A 19,601-nucleotide genomic window follows, 5' to 3' on the forward strand; every position below is an offset into this window, starting at 1 on the left:
AAATGTAGTGGCTTTGCCAGGCCTTGATCTCCATGTGAGATAGTCCAGGCTGCCGGGCAGCCCACAGCAGAAATCTCTGCTGGCAGAAGTGCCCTCAAATTCAGCAGCAGCCTGTGTAAAGCCAAGGAGCGTGTCATTCTTGCTTGGTCCAGGCCCATCGGCAGAAGTTACAAGAGAAATGTAGCCATGCATCTGACGTCCAGCCGGCCTGCCCACCCTCAGAGACATACTAAATATTCTAAGCCAGTAATTTCACACTGCGCTGGTGCTCTTGGGTAACAAGGGCTGGCTGTTATACAAGCCTTGTGCACAGTCATGGAGTTCACAAACTGGAAAATATTTGTGTTATCATAGAATCATAAATTCGTAGAATAGTTTGGGTTGGAAGGGACCTTTAAAAGTCATCCAGTCTTCCCAGCCTCTTCTGGAGCCTGGCCAGAGATGATCAGCAATCCTGATACGGCAAAAGGCCAGCTGCTATTACAAGGTAACCCAAGGGAACCCCGAAGTAAAGAAGCACAAAAACACACTGCCACCTCTCTGTGTCTCAGGTGTCCCCCTCCCTGTTTGCAGGCACTATGGAAGGGCAAGGCAAAGGTACCCGGCATCAGTTGGGCAGTGATGGGCAGGAGGTGAGCACAGAGCAGTGCTGCTCATTGCTTCCCAGCTCTTGCAACATGTGAGCTCTCTTTCCAAGGGTAGCAATGGCAGTAGCCAAAAGCCTGAATTTTGCTTCCAGAAGGAATCAGCTGTTGAGCTGAGCAAATTGGGATATTGTGCAGAGTGGGTGGAAGGAGGGAGGGAGGGAAAGCCAAGCCTGACATGGGCCAGAGCAAGAGGGGAGGCACTTGCAAAGGCCTCGGAGGCAGGATGGAAAAGACAGTAATTACATAAGAGCACTTGGCGAGCATCTGGCTGGAGTCAGCTGGGCCCCACCAGCCCTCCCTCTCCGCGCTGCTAACCAGGAGCAGCTGAGGATACGGATAACCCAACGCAGGACTCTCCGGAGGGGAGCGGAGGTAAGAGGTCCTCTGCTTTCTCTCCCAGCTTGCGATGCTCTTGGAGAGTGGGGGAAGAGGGCTGGGGAAAAAGGGAAAGGGGAAGTGGCTGTGGTGGAGAAGAAGCAGCCAGGAAGGGGAAGAGAAGGAGCTGCTTCTCTGCCTCTTGGTGGGGATGATACCTTTGCTCCGGAGGTTTTGGTGAGGGAGGAGCTGTGCAGGGTGAGTGTGTGGGTCTTTGTGGGTGGATGTATGTTTGTATGTACAGCAGAGCAGGAGAGCTGAGCTGTACACAAGGGCTAGAAAGGGAAGAAAACATCAAAGTTATTTTCTTCCTTCTGTACCTGTGGTAGAGAGGGTTAATAAGATGGAGGCGGTCATCGGGGAGAGTCAGGCTTTAGCCCCCTACTTTTCCCGTGTTGGGGGGTTGCAGGAGAAGGGAGGAAATGCAGGAGGAGGAAGCAGCTGCTTTTGGGCAGGGATTGTTGCAGTCCAATCTGGCCAGAGCTTCCCTGGGCTGCCTCCAAGGCAGAGTATGTGATGAGGGAGAGGGAAGATTCTTGAGCACACAAGGTGCCTTCAGGCTTGGGTTACACTTAAAAGTGTGGCTGGCACAGAGTTATTGGATAGCATTCTCAGAACATGTATCTTGGAGCACTCAGCCATACAAACCAAAAGTTTCTGCAAATGTAGCTGCCCTGGCAAAATTTTGCTGGTTACAGCAAGTTCCTTTCATGGAGCAGGGTGATACTACCCTAGCAAAAGTGTCTTTACTTAGCATAAACTGCTGTCCATTTGGACATGCCACCAGTGCAAGTCTTTGCCGGCTGCCTGCAAGTCCCTATTCAGCTCAGATGAGATGTTAAATACAAAGTCCTGCTCGCTGCCCACTGTGAGCTGTTCTTGCAGTCAGATGAGACAAAGGCAAAGGCCCCAGCTGATGAGGTCCTCCATGAAGAATGTTTGCTTGGTTGTGAGCAACTGAGGAGTGCAGATGGAAATGTGGGACAGAAATGAGGACAATGGCTTCCCTTGCTAGCTGTTCCTCTTGGAAAGGTAGAGGAGAGCAGACAAGGCTGAGAGCTGCAGAAGGGGGTAATGGCATTTTTGGAAATATGCCAGGCAGGAAAACCTGAGGGAGTGAGACGCCACAATAGCTTTGATGTGACAGAGAGGAACTTTTCCTTCAGTGTCAGTCTCTGAGTTTTCATGCACCCCAGAAAATGTATTGGCTTTCTATATTACCGTCAGCTGCCGAAATCCCCACCAGCAGCAGGCAGAAGTAGACAACACAACTGATCACAGAAACCTACTTCTGTCAGCTGGCAAGGCTCCATTAGGAAGAAGCGTTGCCCTAAACTTTCCCCCTTTTATTTTCCAAAATGGGAAAGCAAGGCACAGGCAGATGTGGGAGACTTGCAGTGTGTCTCATTACACATTGGTGCTGGAGCCTGGCTAAGAACTCAGGAGTACAGCCACAAATTTCTTGGTCCTCCTCCTGCCCTGGCTGGGAGGCATGTTCACTCCATGTTCATTGAGCTCAAGGCTGACAGGCAGCCTGAGAATATCTCCAGGCCTCCCAGCCCCCCTTCCTCCCTTCCCCCAGCTTGCAGCACATATTTTCCCAGAGTTTTCCGCTTGCTTCTGCAGTGGTGCTGGGGTCCTGCCAAACGCCAGCCACTCTCTGGGAAGCGGGGCCTCCCATTCCCAAACCAAGCAAATGGGAGAAGGAAAACAGAAAGAAAAAAAAAAAAAAAAAAGTCCAAGCACACGTAGACACACACAAAACCCTTTCCTCCTCAGAAACCTTGGAGCCTTCTCCAGCTGCTCTTGGAAATTGCAGAAGGCACAGTGCTGACTTGGCCCTTCTGGCCCCCGCAAAAGAGAGCTACTGCCCATCCTTCTTCCTTCTACCTCCCACAGATATGTGCATCCCCCACAGGGTGTAAGTTCCTGAATCCAGGTTTTCTGCAGGATAGGATCCCCAAAATCCTCTTCCCAAGAGATTCTGCAGTATAAGAAAAGTCTCCTGTCCACCCCACCCCCGTGGCACTCTTCCCCCCCCCCCAAATGCCCTTCATTCCCAGGTCCTGGCGCAGCCACATAGCAGTCATCCTGACAGCACAAGCATACCAGCTCGACGCCAGGCTGGGTGCAAAGATCATGGCCAAGGTTTGCTCCAGATCCTCAGCTTTGCTGGCAGGCAGCTCCCTACAGCAGGGCTGTGCTTCAGGCCAGGCACACCCCTCCCGTGCGAACTGGTCAGCCCAGGACATAACCCAGGGACATGACCGGTAGATGACACACGCCAGAGTGCAAGGCTTGGGACTGTGCCCAGGGAGAGGGGGTGATCAGAGAGGAAAAAACCTGATGTTTCTTCCAGTTGGCAGATGAGCCGTCTAGAAACATCACGCCTGTGGCAAGAGGCCGCAGTGGCGTGCAGAAGAAACAATGCAGGAGGGAATGAAAGATGAAGTTTGGGGACTGTGAGTGGGACACGCACAGCTGGGGAGAGCATCGCCAGCCAAGTGAAGGGCCAGGACAAGGGACTAATGCAGAGGAGTGGGGGCAGAGTCCTGCACCGGCCCACCTGAAGGAAAGCCTGTCTCTTGCACTGACACACATCTTGCCCATCCTGAGATGCTCAAGGGTGGGACACTGCCCTGCTGCCCACCCACCCCTTGCACAGGGTGCAAACTGTGCTGCCTGCCTTTTGCTGACCAGGGCTAGGCTGCACGGAAGCAAAATGGTGGTGAAAAAACCCCAAACCATATATGAGGAAAAGGCGCTACCTAGGAAAGAGTTAAAAGGCTCCGAAACCCAAGCCGGTTTGCAATGGAGAGCGCCCAAAGCCAGGGAGGGAAAGGGAGGGAGAGGGGAGGGAGCAGGTCCAAGCCCAGCTTGCGCGCCCAGCCAGCGCAGAGCAGCGCCGGTGCCAAGAGCCCGCTCGCTTAAAGCCATGGGCCGGGGGGCGGCTCTGCCGGGGGAGCGCAGCCCGCGGAGGGGAGCGCGGAGCGGAGCTCTCGGCCTCGGGGGTGAGCTGCCACGCTGCGCTGGGGGGCAGGCAGAGGGAAGGGGGGGCAGAGGCTGGGAGAGGGGCTTTCTCAGCTTGCTTGCGTGTCTGTCTGCCGTAAGCATACTTCTCTGCAGGCTGCCTGCCCAGAGCTTTGCTTCCTTCACCCTGCGCGGCGAAGCAGCTCCCCCCGGCCTGGCTGCCCTCGGAGGAGCCGGCCATCCCCTCGGGAAGGTGCTGGGGTCTGGCCGAGAGCACAGCTGAGCACTGGTGGGAGGGGGCCGAGGCACTGAGAGGGATGGGGTTTGGTGGGGGGAAGGAGGGGGCTGAAGTCTGGTTCCCAGCCCAGAGGAGAAAGGATGTGGGTCAGACTGCCTGGGACAGAGGGGTGGTTGGGTTAGACTCCCCTAAAAAGTTGGTATCTAGTGACTGGTGGGCTGAAGAAGTTTTTCACAGCCCTCTTCCCAGGTTCAGTAGCCCACAGGAGCATGCTTTTGCTAAAGGGGCTGTGTGGTTTGCCACGTCTCCTTCCTCTATTCCAGCCTGGGGACTGAATCTTCTAGTGGCTCCAGTGGTTTGCCTAGTGAGGGTCAAGCCTTCTTCCAGGGTTAGGACCTAGTCTCCAGTGGTCTGCGCAGAAGGGCGTGGGCATCCTCTTGGGCCATGCGGTTGCTACTCAGATTGCAGCCTTGAACCTTCAGGGACTTCAAGCATGTAAACTCACTCTGCAGGACAGCGCCATTTCCTCCCACCCCTGGCTCCAGCCACAGGAAGATGCTTTGTGGTTATCTCTTCTCCATCCCATGTGTCCCCCCGTTCTTATACCTCACTCTGGTGCTTCCTTGTATCTTCCCAGGTCACCATGGACACAATGTACCTGCGCGCATCCCTGGCCTTCCTTCTCCTCCCTCTTTTTGTGCTTGGGGCACCCACCGATGAACCCAACCTCACAGAACAAGCCCCTGGTGCTTGCAAGCGCTGTTGTGACCCACCAGACTCTTCCACAGATGCCTTACCGCTCCCTCCCAGCCACCACCACTTGCCTTACCCAATGCCGGAGGTCCGTCCCTATATCAACATCACCATACTGAAGGGTAAGTGTCCGTCTGGGCCCCGGGATGCCAAGGCCTGCTCAGGGACTGGTGGCATTTCGAGGGAGGTGACAGCTGGATTGCTGGCATGCTGGTTATGCTAACAGACTGTCAGATGCCATACTGAATGGTATGTGCCCACACACACTGTGCCCAGGGTTTAGATTTTTTGTGCTGAGTCTTGTAGTGCCTGAGGGAAGGAGCAGTCTATCCAGCTGCAAAATAAGGATGTTTGGAGGGTAAGCATTGGCACCCAGGAAGGCTGTGGGGAAACATTCTCCAGCTCCGTGGGTCACGTGCATTTTGGAGTGGGGGGAGGGCAAAGGGAGGCGGCAGCTATCTGCAAGCACCTCCAGGCTAACTGGCAGTAAATCCCAGCTCATTCCACCCTGCTGTGGCTGGCTTGGCTAATGGGAAAAGGCTCCCTATTTTAGATCAGCTCCTCCCTTCAGGGCTCCCCTTTTAGCTTTTGCTGCGGGCAAAAGCCTGTTCCCAGCTGGATCCTGCTCCACTCGCTTATTGTTGTTCTGTGGTTCCTGTAGGCTAGCTGGGCAGATGCTCCCCCTTCCCTGCCCATCCTGGAAATAGCTGCAAGCCATCAAAGCTCAGAAGTGTGTCTGGGTTAGATAGAGGCCTGGGCTAAAGTGGGATGTTGCAGGGGGACCTACAATACTGTGCAGGGGATGGAGGGGCAGAAAAGAACAAGACACAAATCTGGGGCACTCACTTGTGCTGGAGGCTGCGCTGACTCCGATCTCTTCTCTCTGTACATAGTGTACGTTCTGGTGCAGCTCACTGTCTGTATTGATGCCTGCCCAAGTGTGTGACAGGCAATGCACAAACTCCAGGGTAGAACTGCAGTATTACTTATACTAATATACAGGATGCACAGGGGATGCCGGTATTGTCCAAAGTACCAGCCCTTTAACTTGCACCGCACCATCCACCAAGTCCAGCTTGAACCTTTTCCCTCTTACCCACCCTATTGTACCTCTCCAGTCATATTCACCCACAGGCTTTACCTCTTCTTCCCTTCTCCAGCCTACACTAAGAACAGTGTGCACCCTACATGGATAATTGGGTCATAGGAGAGGTGTGTAGGAAGGCAGGGGCTGTGGTGGAGGTAAAGTGTGGAGGAAGAAGAAGAGGTCAAGAGCCCCACTGGTACTTTGCACTGCTGGGCTCCCTTTCAGGCTGAAGTCTCCTAAGGACAGGCCCTAGTGCCTCCAGCAAGGTCATATCATGTGGTGATAAGGTTTTTTAAAAGAAGAAACCCCAGTTGCACCCAGAGCTCTGCTAGCTCCTTTCCCATGAAGCACAATGATATTTTGACCCTCAGGAGTGTTCCTTCTTCTGGCATTGCCCCATTCTTGAGCAATCCTCTGCCTCCTCATCAGGCATTCTCACTGCCACTTCCACCTCTCCATCTGGTATCACACAGGAGTGTGTTCTCTGCTTCCTCTTGTAGGAGAGAAAGGAGACCGAGGAGAGCCTGGGATGCCAGGGAAATGGGGTAAAGAAGGACCACGAGGTGAGCGGGGTGCCCAGGGCCAGAAAGGCAGTAAAGGACAGATGGGCACAGCGGGAGACCCCTGCAAGCATCAGTACGCTGCATTCTCTGTTGGTCGCAAGAAAGCACTGCACAGCAGCGAAGGCTTCCAGGTCTTGATCTTTGACACCGTCTTTGTCAACCTCTACAGCCACTTTGATATGTTCAATGGCAAATTCTACTGCTATGTAGGGGGACTTTACTATTTCAGCCTCAACGTCCACACCTGGAACTTCAAGGAGACCTACATGCACATCATGCACAACGAAGAAGAGGCAGTCATCTTGTATGCCCAACCCAGCGACCGCAGCATCATGCAGAGCCAGAGCCTTATGCTGGAGCTTCAGGAAAATGATGAGATCTGGGTGAGGCTCTACAAGCGGGAGCGGGAAAATGCCATTTACAGTGATGATGTTGATGTGTACATCACCTTCAATGGGTACCTGGTCAAGCCCAGCCTTGACTAACTGTCTCTCCTCCTCCTTGGGGCCTCTTCGGCCTTTTCCTTCTTCCTCTCTCTCTTTCTCTCTCTCTCTCTCAATCTCTCTCCTGCCCGCAGCCACTGCAAATCACTTGGAAATGGGCCTGTGAAGTCTCAGGCACTGAGTGTGAAACTTGCCACACTGGCTTCCACCTCACGCTCTCTTGTAGCCAGGCCTGTAGCTGTCCACTTACAGCGAGACACTACCATCTCTCGCCCCCTCACCTCATGATCCCAACTTAGGTTATCAGCATCTTCTAAATCTGCCAGTGAGCTGTGTCTGGCATTTAGGGTCCTGGAGCAGGAGGAAAGCTAAAATGCTGCTCCTGGGGATGTGTCCCTCTTGCAGCTTCATACACAAAGGACTCCTGTATAAAGGGCTAAAAAGTCCCCGCTGCCCAGGTGCACCCTGGCTCGTCTCCATCACAACTAGACACACTAGTTTTGCAGCCTGAAACGTGGTCTTAATGTCACCTCTCACACCTGTAGTCTGGAGAGCTGACTGGGGTCTGATGGCCTCCTGTATCAGATGTAAGACCAGTGAGAAACAATACTGGTTTTCCAAAAAGGGGACTGTTGGTCTTCTGAAGTATGTCACTGGCTTTCCTTAGATGCTCTTCTGGGTCACAGAGTCCAGGCTGGCTGTAAAATCTAGGCCTGGTGGGGCTGTTCCCCGCTGTGCTAGCTCTAGCCCTTCAAACAGGTGAAGGGCCGGACTCTTCAGAACTATCTGCTGTTGAATCAGTAGAGCCCACCACTCGATTCCCAGTAAGGATCATAGAACAAGAGAGAGAGAGACCACCCTACCAAGCCTGCCTCCCCAAACTTCCCTGGGGTGCTACTTGGTCTCGGTTCCCCAGCTGTGGGAAGCTAGTCCAGACAGAGAACCTGAATCTGCTCCCTTCTTTGGCAGAGGTGCACCCATGGCCTTCCATTGGTATCAGCAGTATTTTTAACACTTGCTGATGTGAGGGGAGAGTCAGGCCCTGGTTACTGTGTGCCATTACATTGTCCTCCTGAAGGTGGTTCTCCCACACTGGTATTGAGGCACCGCTGTTTCAGGACCTGAGATAGCTGGAGGCTGTGAGAGCTATTGCAGTTACATCAGTTCCAAACCTGGGCAGGCTGGCTCCTCTTTGCCTCTGGGATGGAAAAGAGAGAGAGGTGAGACTACAACAGCTCACCCCAGGGTTAAAAGCTTCCCTGCCCCATGCTCCGTGCCCTTTTCTGGCAATCTCATCAGAACAACTGAGAAAAGCATGTGGCTAAAACAAATCCTTGCTCTTCTTGTCATGTTGGAGATGTTGCAGTGGGAAAGGAATGTCAGCAGCAGGGTTTTCTAGTACCATTTGTACTGGTCTCACGCTGCTCTCACTCACGTCCCTCCGGGATTGCTGTGGTCCTGGTGGGGGGCAGGTGAGGCTGACTCAGCACTTTGGGAAACCTACTTCCACATGTTGTGATGCTCCTGTAAACAGCGGTGCCAAGAGTTGTCTCTTTTTTGAGTTTCAGGACAGGACAAGCAGGAGGAGAAACTATTTCTCCTCTGCCCATCACTGGTAATGAAGTCTTCCGAGTTACATAGCTTCTGTGCTCTCATGATTAGCCGTGGTCTCTGCCTATAGCACCTGGGACTGCCAGAGCTCTGCCATAGGAGATATGCATCCTTATACAGGACTAGGTCTGGTACACTCAGCCCAGGATGGCAAGGGCACAGGGACCCAGGATAAATATTAAAAATGAACCTCAGAAAATCGCAGGACATTTTCTCTCTTGTCCTGTTTGCTTACCCTCCCTGCTTTGCTAAGGAAGATGTACAGACTGGAATGAGTTTCAGGCACTTTCTGTCCTGGATCCTCCCCACCACTGTCACTGAGGCAATGGGTATAAAAACAAGGTTTCACTGAGGCAAAGCTGGGTTTTTCCCAGGGAAGCATGTAATGGTGGGATCATGGGAACTAAAGGAGACTGTGAGTTTCTTCCCCTCCCTAAGCAGGTCAAGTGTGTGGAATTGCTCAGAGACAGGATTTCAGACAGTAGAGAGGAAGCAGCATGTTGGAGATGATGCTCAGGACTGAATTCTTTTTCTCTCTTCCTCAATAGACTGCAAACCCAGATATTGTCTATTTACAGTGTATAGTGCCCCTGTGTCTCCCTAAAGAAAATCAAGCCTCTCTAACACTTAATACCTCCAGAAACAAGCTTTCTTCTTCCTCCTTTTCTATTTGATGTTTGAATGCCAGTGATATGTCTCATGCGCCTATCCATGAGCAGTCAAACAGTGCCTGATCTGTATGAGAGGGGAGGGCAGGGGGACCAAAGGGTGTGTTTAACAGGCTTCTTGGTGCTAAACAAGATGGCAATCCCTTGGTGCTAATTAAGATTTCAGGAGTATTGGGTGCTTTCTGGAAGGTGTAGTAGGCCGAGTTGTAATGTACTGTGGAATTAATGGTGCTTTATGTTACAAAACCAAACAAACTCCAAGTTTTGTATATATATATGTATATTATTTTTTTTCCAGTGGTATTAAACTTTTTTTCCTTGGTTGTTTTGCACTTAGATCCGCTTTTCCCTCCCAACCTATTCCTTCTAGCTCTGATTGTCGCCAAATAGTGTGATGGAAAAGACACTGGCCTAAAGTCAGGTACGAAGTCTAACTCGGCTCTAGAAACTTCCCTGGGCAATCCTTGGCAATCTTCTGTCTGTTTCCTTTGTGGAGAGCCATTCATTACCCTAAAGATATTTATTACTTGAACACTTATAATTGTGACAGTCCTCTCCTCTTCTGGGAAAGCATTAAGCAAATTCAAGGAAGGATTCTTTGGAAATTATCAAAAAAACCCAGGACAATACAATGGCTTGTAGGCTTAAGCTTCAAGTACTTAATTATATTAAGGAAGGCTGGGCTAATGCTGGAGTTCTTTTAAGGGGGATCAGACCCTTTATCTGGTGAAATTTTTAGCAGATCCTTCTATCAAGTACTTAGTAAGCATGTGTGTTTCCTGTTTTCCCTGTGGTGTTTCTCTTTTCTCTGCCAAGAGGTGAAAGCCAGAGGTACAGATGTAAGAGGTACATTAAATTGTTGACTAGACACTTGTGCTTGCTAACAGTCGGGAGAGTGGCAGTTCCAGAGTTAAGCTGCACACACGTTTTTGGAAGACCTGTGTGTGATGAGAAAGGCTTGAGGTTCATGTCAGAGGTGGAAAGACAAGAGGTGATTGCCCATAAAATTGGGGAAAAGGGGGAGACACAAGGGGGGAGTGGAGACTCAGAGGCTTGAGTGGAAGATCTAGGAGGGATAGAGGCCTACGGACAGGGAGATGCTTTTTAGAGGTCTCAGTGCAAGTCAAAGAGGTAAGTGGGGGGGTTATTTAACATCTTTGGGGTTTGGACTGAGGGGACTTCTGCTGAAGTGGAGGAATGGACAACAAAACAAGAGGAGATGCCCATATAGGATCATCTGTTTTGAGTTTAAATCATCTTCACATAGCTTCTCCTGTGGTTTGACATGTACCAGATGCTATGTTTGGCAAGGGGTGGAAAACATTATCATACACATCCTTACAGGCTTGCTTCACATTTTTTATTTACTTCTGAGGAAGCAGATAGAAACTTGTCCTCAGGAAATGCAGGGGCTGTACTTGTGCAACCTGGCCCCTTGAGGTGAGATCCTGGTAAACTGGAGGTGACTTAGTCACACTTACAGAAGGTGAGGAGTGAGGGAGGAGTGGAAATGTGTAGCCAGACCTTCTAGGATTTTTTTCTATGATTCAATTCTTCAGCCTGCCCACTTGGAGAGGAAAGTGTCACCTGAAGAGTCTCTTCAGCCAAATCCCTTGGGGCCAAGATGCACAGTGACAGGCAGGATCTGTAGCTGGTGCCACCCATCACACCATGGATGCCTGACTGGGGAGCTGCTGTAGGTGAGACTCAGCTCAGGCAAGACAGACCCTGCAATGCTGTTGAAGGAATGCGTGCCAGGCTGGGTCAGCCCAGCCCAGCTGCCCTGCCAGTGGGTGCAGCCATGCCCTGAAGGCCATGAGACTTCCATTCACTTCATTCACCCCAGGGCTGGGTCCTTTTCCATGCAATGGGGCTGCACCGTGGCATGTGAGCCTGGGGTTGGTGACAGCCAGTACCTCTTTCCTGGGCAAACAAGAAGCGTGCCCTGGAGTGGGCAGCTACAGCACTACTCTGGAGCCACGCTTCTCTTTTCCCCTGAAAGACAGGTCTAAACTCTGCTACAAAAGGCTTTGTGGCCATGTCTCAGGCTTGTTCGAGGTATCTGCCAAGGGGAAAGCTCTTTAAACTGGCTTCCTGCAGGTTTGTGGTTTTGCAGGCATGAAAGGTGGGGAGAGTGGGAGAGAGGAGGTAAAGGGCAGGATATGGTGCTGTCTCTGGGGAAAAAAGCATGTGTCAGGCCCAGCTCAGGAGAAGCTCAAGGCCCTGCAATAGCTCCTTGCCCTGTGATTGCTGTGGGAAAGGGGAAAAGAAAAGCAGGGCAAGAAAAGAAATATAAAAGGAGACCTTTGACCCCACTGGGGGCACTAGATGGGCACAGGTGGACATGCCTGCACCCAAAGCACCAGGTACAGCAGGGGCATAGCATAGCAGGACCTGTCTCTGAAGTTCCTCTGATCCCATGTCACAGGTGGGGCAGTCATGGGAAAGGTCTCTGGCAACCCCTCAAGCCTCGCCCCAGCTGCCAGCCATGGTGCACCCTCTGCCCCACATGAGGGATCTGTGCACCTTCAGGGGGCTGCCACAGTGTAGCACAGCAGGTTTCCCCTCTGCTCCAGCTTGCTGTCCCTCCTCCCCTCCCAAACACCCAGACAACCTGCTTCGCTCACACATCAGCCACACCTCAGCCTTGTTTTACTTCCCAGAGTCCAGGGAGGGAGAGGAGGTATTGCAACGCCCCAGCCAGTACAGCCCAGTGCTGCAAGCAGAGCTGCTGCCTTGCTCCATCCAGTGCGTTGCAGCCAGATGCCAGCGATGGGCTGAACCTGCTGCACATCTCCTTTTTCTCACCTTGCTGGCTGGGACCTGCTGTTGGGCCCAAAGGGCTGGATGTGGACCCTGCCCATGGCTGCATGGATGGTGGGGCACAGCTGCTTTGCCAAGGGTGATCATTCCACTGCCTCACATGGTATGGCCCTCCTCTGACCACAGTGGAAACATGGGCATTTGCAGAGCCATGCTGGGCTTCAGAAGTCAGTTCGGTGTGCACTTTGCTATGACACCCACACACGTGTATACATGCATTTACCAGCCCAGTATGGACATATCTCACCTTCCTGCCAACGGAAACTGTTTGCAAACGGCCCTTTGCAAACCTGGCTCGCTCTGAAGATGCTATCAGGAGGTGGGTAGAGTGGGGCTGAAGCTCCAGGCCTTTTTGGTACAAGCATAGCAACCTCACCTCATTACATGCCTCCCCCTTCTCCCACCAGCCCTCTGTGATCTCTTTCCCTGCAGTTATACCATGACGAGTGCCATGGCAGAAGGTTTAAATCAAAGGCTTCTGAGAGTTTCTCAACCCACAGACTGGCCCATCTCTTGAGTTTGTGTCACTTACTTAACTCACAAATGGCCAGAGAATTATTGCAAAATCTCACACCTTTCCCACCCTGCTTGCAACAGCTAAAATGGGAGGGAGCAGGATGGAGAGCCCTTGGGTCGGAGAAGCTAAGGAGTAGGGGGTTCCCCGTCCACCTGGGAAGGCTGGGATTCCAGGTCAGGGTGAGTAAGAGGTGGGGGGCTGTGTTGTTTCTTGATTCACTTTAACCTATTGTATCCACGCCTTTGAGAAGTGACACTGACCTGCATCAACCTTACAGCTGCTGAGGTGCCTCGACTGCCAGGGAGCCCAGACAGTGCAAACTGCAGTGCACCTCTGAGGCAGGAGATGTGTCCAAGCCTCACTGGTTGCTACTGAGGACAGTTGCAGTGCTTCAAAGCAGCCAGGGGAAGAAAATACCCAGGGAGAGGAAGAAGGACAACAGGCTTCCTTGTCTAACTGATGCACTGCAGGCATCATTTTCACTCTTCTGGTCCCCTGCTCTGAAGTCTTGACTACCCTCCAGGTGTTTGACACAACAATGTCCTACAGCAGGACTCAGGCAAAGCATCTTCCATGGAGTACCTGAGACTCACTGCAGTCTCCTGTTTGCCCCACACATGCTTTTCTGGGCTCATGGCATTCTCCCATTCACTCCTACAGACACTGTTTTCTTCACACACACACCCATGTCCTCAGCTCTTCACGTGAAGTAGTGGAATGGGGCAAATCACTAGAAAGGACTTCCCAGGCAACGAAGCCCTGTCCACTGCCACTGCCATGGGCAGCAATTCAGCAGATCTTTTGCGTCAAGGGCCCACAGAATTACCATTCCACACATAGTCCAGAACACCTCCCAAGCCCTTGCTTCACTTCAACTACTGCTTCTCTCTTTGTGGTATGCTGGTGGCATTGTTTGACTCTTCAGAAGATTTATGCAGGCTTTTACAGCTGTACCGTGTTTCAAGCTTGGTCCTGCAAGGCTTTGAAATGTTTTTTTGAAATTCCATTTGTTCATGATATGCCAGAGTCTGAAGCACTCCCCTGACCCTAAGACAGGCTTGCTTCTCCTCCGTCATCCCCCGTCCTGCCAGCTGTGGAGGCAGAAGAGCTGTGCCTTCATTGCAATGGCTAAACCAGGCAGGGACAGTGGTGTGTTAGCTCAGCCCATGACTCTCTTGTCCTGCAGGGTGGCAACCTGAGCTCTGGGGAAATGGAGAGAGGATCAGCTCATTGCCTTCTCTTTGCTGCAGGATTTTGTTTGGATATTTTTTTTCCAGTCCCCCACTCCTTTAGATCACTGTGCCAGCCCCCCTCACCACTGCAAAGCACTGTGCAGAGAGCTCTCGGTGCAAAGTGCAGGGGAAGCGGTGCGGGGGAAGGGGGGGTCAGGTGAGGACTGAGAAGGGCGAGAGGAAAAGGTCAGTGACGCAAGCCCAAAGCGATGGCTCTCAGCTGAGCTGCTCTGCTGTTTGTCCGTGGTGCACTATTTCTACTTGGCAACAATTCACACATCTGGGAACCACAACTCCTTCCACTGCCCACGCTTTTCCTCCCCCCTCATGGGGGCTGAGGCAGGGGAGGGGGCAAGGAGGGAGAGATACTACACCAGGCTGCCAGCATCATTTCCAAGACCAAAGAGGAAAAAAACCCCTGAGCTGCCATTTTCAACAGCCACCCTCCCTCTGGACACTGAGCATCTCTGATGAAGGAACCTGCTGCCTGCAAAGTGGGTGGGGAGAGTAGGAAGAAAGGGAGAATCCTTTCTTTTGGGGTTCAGGGGAGGTCAGCACTGGGGAAAGGTACTGACACTCTCATCCTTGAAATGTAAGAGCAGCAATGCAAGTTTCCCCTTGGAATTAAGGTCTCACCTGGGTGGACCGTGGCTAAGGGAAGGGACTCTGGTGCCTGTGGACATGCATTGTCCTCGGCCTGTTGCCAGGGTAAGCATTTGAGTGGAGCCAAAAGCTTGATCCCCTCAGTGTTTCCCCAGCTGGCTGCAACAGTGTGTGCGTGCTTGTGTGTGTGTTTGTGGTGCACGAATGTGTGCACAGGTGCAGGCAGAGGGCATGCCCCCCAGAACATCTCCACAGCCTGCTTCCAACTGTGGGGCACCAGCACTCTGCCTAAAAGAGCCCTCCTAGCCCCATGCTGGCTGCGAGGGCTGCAATTGCTCTGCTGAGCTGCAGGGAGAAGGATGAAGGCGTGAATTGCTTCAGTGCTCCATGCCCTTTCCTGCTTCTTATGTGGGAGGTACTGGACCAACAGGGAATGGTGATACTCAAAAGGGCACCACCCTCCTGTCCATGTATGCCACTCTCAGGAGCAGGAGAGGGGGAAAGTGACACCCCAGTCTTGTCTTTCTCTCAAGGAACCAAGTCTCATTTCCCCTGAGACCTCCACGTCCCGTTTCCCAAGTACAGGCACAGTCAACAGGGTAGATGTGGTGAAATATGGCTTGACCTTTGTGTTACAGCTGTGAACCTGAAACGTGTCACATGCAAAGGGCTCTGTGTTGCATCTCTCAAGGAGCACCTTCAAGGTCTTCAGACACCACAGTGGGGAAAACAGTAATTTCCACACTGCTTGTTTTTCCTCCAAGCGGAGGTCTTGCAGTGTTCGCCAGGATCTGGTTAGCAGTCTCCAATAACAAGCAGCCTTTCCTACTCCAGCCCCCATAGCCAGAAAACAGGCTCTTCAAGTGCATGCAGCTGCACCCAAAAGCCTCATCAAGCTGAAGAGCCACTTTGAAACAGGCAGTTCACCTCAGAGTAGGACTGCCAAGGAGGAAAAGTGCTCAGAGGAGCAAGCCCACAGCTGAAACCCTGACAGGGGTGGGCTCTCAAAAGGGATGAGGAGCTCTTTGGGTTGACCTATTTCACAAGGTCATCAGCTGGGGGAGTGAAGTGCCCTCAAGTCCTTGAGTCAGGTCGTGGACCTGGACTTCACCCTTCCCTTTCATACCTTCCATCCAGGAACACTGGTTGTGGCCATTGCCTTTCTCATTCTCCCAAGGTGGGAAAGGTAAAGTTCTCCCTCACATTAGAGGGACAAACGGTGGTGGGGGTGGGGGGAGTGTGGGGCTGAACCTGAGAAACCACAAAACAGGGGAAAAAATGGGTCGCCCGACTGAGCCCAGGGGAGAAACAGGAGCACAATTTCTGAGCACTGAGCTGTGGGGAGACAGCCAGCTGCCTCCAAACAAGTAATTTCTGTTTAGGTATTTGAACGACATAAAAGGTAATAATTGCCATAGTCACAAATCAGTAACCCCCAGAAGAGCTTAAAGGGGGAGGAGGGGGTTGGTCTTTGGATAAGAATGACATCATCAAGCATATTTTAAAAGAAAATCAACAATCTAATTAACTCCCTTTCTAGAAACTGCTCAGGCAAAGAGATGAAGAAAACAGAGAAAGAGCAAGGAGAGCTCTGAGCAGAATGGGGGTGGTTGTTGTAATGATTTTTTTTCCTCTAGAGAAGAAAGGGAAATGTGATTAATTTGGGAGCAAGCCTTGCTAATCAAAGTACCTGAGGGTTTATTCTTAAGAATCTCCTTACAGTATCATGTCTTGTCTTCAAGCAGTTTTGAATGTACAATAAATCTCTGAATTCTTCCCATTTTATTAGGTCTGGAAGCCATCATTGCTTCACATTAGGCTTGTCAAACATTTGCACACAAGCCCCTCTAACTTTGAATAGAGAGTTGTAACACATTGGCAGACTGCAAAAGAGAGCAGGGCTTTATCTTTCCAAGACCACCAGGTGACAAGGTAATAATTTCCCTCAAGGACAAGAGCAGTCGCTGGTGCTGAATAGCAAATCAGACAGTGTTCAGCTCATTATCTTGCTCGGGCACAGTTCTGGTGCAAGGCTGGTGTCTGAATCCAATGCTGTCCTCTTGTAGATCATACAACTTGCACAGGCACTCCCTCTTCAATACAGGTCTGTGAGCAAGTTCAGTAGGCACTCCGTCCATGCATCTTCAGCATCCGATGCCAGGGGAACCCTTAGGGACTTGCACTGGCACATTTTCATACTAGAAGTCAGTGATGTCCCTATACACCCGGGCAGAGAACACTTGCATGCGATACAGGATCTGGTGCCTGGTGTGTGAATCTCAGTTCCTGAAGAAGACAGATGTCCTTTATGCCCCTTTCTCGGCTGTGGAAATTGAGATGCAGAGAGGATGCGAGAGCTGTAGAAATACGTCGATAGCCCCACGGGTACACCACCTTCATTCCAGTTCACACTGGTGAGTTTTCTATCACAGATGTGCCAGGCTAAGGCCATCTGCATACACAAACGTCATGATTCAGCCAACGGAGATCACTTGCCAGTCTGCTGTGGCTCAAACACCTGCTGTGCCTCACATGCTATATCCACAGGCTCACTCAAAGGCATAAGTACTGGCCTTCCTTCATGTTGCTGAGCCCAAGGAGGGACACAGAGTGCCAGGCCCAGGGTGACAGCCCAGGTCTCCATGAGTGTCTCTAGGGAGGGACTTTGGGTCTGAGCAGCCCTTGTGGAACCCAAGCACCCATCAGGGAGGCAGACACCCACACCTAGGAGCTCTCTTAAGCCTTGAGTCTGCTGCATGGGCTCCAGTCCTTCAGATCAAAGTCCTGACACTGTCTAGTTCAACCCAAACATCATGATGAGCCGGGGCTCAGGTCCTGACTGATGGCATCTCCTGACTGTCCTGTGTTCGTGCTCACAAGCTCATAGCTGTATGTTCACAGCCAGGCAGGCTGAGAGTGAAACTGATCAAAAGTAGTATGCTTTCCCTCCCACCCTTGTTTCCCCACTTCTCTGGGCCTGTGACCATCACCATCAGGGAGTGAAAGTGAACATCTCCTCCATCCCCTCCCACCTGTGGCCCCAGACATACCACAGGCAAGAGGGCCTGGAAATGCCTCAGCTTTCTAGCACTTTTATCCATGTTCTTCCTTAGTCTGCAGGGGTAGGGAATCCCTGAATTTGAACATTTTGTGTTTTCATGTGTATACTTGAAGTCTCCTGCTTTTATCAGGCAGATCTATCAGGACACTCTCTGTGGGACAGAAGTTGGAAGGGAAGAAACAGGAATATCACCTGCTGTGTAGGTGGGCTTAATGCTGCACAGCGTGGCTACTCCATTGTGGTTCCTGATCCCAGAACTTAAACTCCATTGCTTAAAAGGCTCTCCACTTAAACACGGTGATGGAGATTAGCCTGAGGGCAGTGTTTAGCCTACAGCAGCAATATCCCTAGGGATGCTGGAGAAGGGGGAAAAAACCCACCTCTTTAACATCTGCCCGAGGTTGCCATTTTGATACAAAGCAAAACCTCTTTTAGACTGGTAATGTGAACAAATTCAATAAAGAGATCACTAATAGACTAAACAGTGTTCCTCGTGGGGCCGTTTTTGCAGACTTTTTTCGGAGTAGAACCACAATTTAAGAGGAAAATAATGGCAGATGTAGAACAACATTGTAGTTTTGAGAAGTGCACTTATATGAATGGCAGGAAGTTCAATGTAAAGGTTATAGTTAAAACAACATTATTTGGAAAGTACCAAATATAACCTACAGAGCATCTAGAGATCTTCACAGCGTATCCTGTCAGAAAGCAAACTTTGGTGGCCATCAGGGCATCTCTGCTCTCATCCCCTCATGTCCTGCTGTCTCTGCACCCTTATCGTTGCTCCACTCCAGAGCACCATGGGGACAGGACACGGGGATGGATCTACGGACCCCTCCACTAAACTCGCCCCTGGTGAGCTGGGTGGTTTGTAAACCACAGGCAAAGCATCCCAGTAAGCCTGGGACTCCAGTCCCAGTTGAGAGCCAGCAGAGGGAAGAGATGTGCCTAGCCTAACCACAGCTGATGAATTGATGAATTGTGGGATAATCTGACACCATGCAATACTTTTGCACTTTACGCTTCTTCACTCTCTTTGTTCTCGTGTTCACCTCCACCATTCTGTGGAGACTCTCTCTGCGGAGTGGACACGCAACTGAAAAAGGAAAGTTTCAGCAGCATTGCTCTTCTTTAATGAAAGCAGAGCAAGGAGGAAAAGATGAGCCTGTGCATAAGCACCTGCCACAGCCTTGACGATTTTTAAAACTTACATTACTCCTGAAACACCAGCCTGGCCCAAACAGGGCCTTTAACCAAACCTCCAACACCACACTTACCTGCTGCTTTAACACTGAACTACAACACTGACTAGTGAGTTCACTCATCTCAGTCACCATTATGGGGACAGGAAGGTAATCGCAAGAACACCTCGCATGTGTTGCTGATAATGTGGTTTTGTTTGGCTTGTCACATTACAAATGGCACCATTCCTAACTACGTCAGAGTACAAAAGTTAAAAAGTGCCACATTCTCAGTAGCACAACAACCTGGGCAATCAAGTCTGAAAACCATGCTGAAAGTGTATTTATCTGTAGCAGATGGGATCTGGACACCATCATGGTGTCACACCTGCGCAGAAAACCCTTTCTTACTTATGCCATGCAGTTGTTGCTTAGTACATTTTTAAACTGTTTCCAATGGAAATTAAACATGCTGAGGAGTCTGTGTCTCTACACATCAGTGTTTGGTTGTCTGTTAGCTGATCCATCAGATCATTCCCCCTCCCTCCATGATTTTAGGAAAGTCAATCTAAGCCAGTCACACTTGACAAAGTACTACTGGTAAGCAAAGGTGGCTGGACAGAGGGGAGCTGGGTCTCCGTTAGGACCCTCATTGGGAAAGTCTTTGATGTAACATCAGTCCTTACTAGATATCAAAAACTCTGCACGAGAATCTGTCACAGAGACCCAACTCTAGAAAAAACAGTCTCCAATGAACTGGTTAATGAGATAAATCCTTGTTTTCAATGGCAGCGGCTACTTACCTTCTCTAGGGTCTAATCTACATGTT

At 51.1% G+C, this 19,601-nt stretch overlaps 2 protein-coding genes across 4 annotated transcripts in view; both read left to right on the forward strand.

Annotated features, from left to right (window-relative positions):
* RAC2 (Rac family small GTPase 2) overlaps positions 1-19,601 on the forward strand; it is a 61,645-nt gene that overhangs the window by 24,829 nt on the left and 17,215 nt on the right. The window lies entirely within an intron of this gene.
* On the forward strand, positions 549-9,679 carry C1QTNF6 (C1q and TNF related 6). 3 transcript variants are annotated; one of them, XM_055807606.1, is made up of 3 exons: positions 549-632; positions 4,868-5,105; positions 6,571-9,679. In XM_055807606.1, the coding sequence occupies exons 1-3, from the start codon at positions 579-581 to the stop codon at positions 7,116-7,118; spliced, it is 840 nt and encodes a 279-aa protein (XP_055663581.1). In that variant the 5' UTR covers positions 549-578; the 3' UTR covers positions 7,119-9,679. The 3 variants fall into 3 exon arrangements, with proteins under 3 accessions (XP_055663581.1, XP_005232928.1, XP_027636171.1); XM_005232871.3 differs by lacking the exon at positions 549-632 and adding an exon at positions 793-1,019; XM_027780370.2 differs by lacking the exon at positions 549-632 and adding an exon at positions 3,913-4,033.

The sequence above is a fragment of the Falco peregrinus genome, chromosome 6, assembly GCF_023634155.1.
Source record: "Falco peregrinus isolate bFalPer1 chromosome 6, bFalPer1.pri, whole genome shotgun sequence".
In the NCBI taxonomy this organism is placed as follows: domain Eukaryota; kingdom Metazoa; phylum Chordata; class Aves; order Falconiformes; family Falconidae; genus Falco; species Falco peregrinus.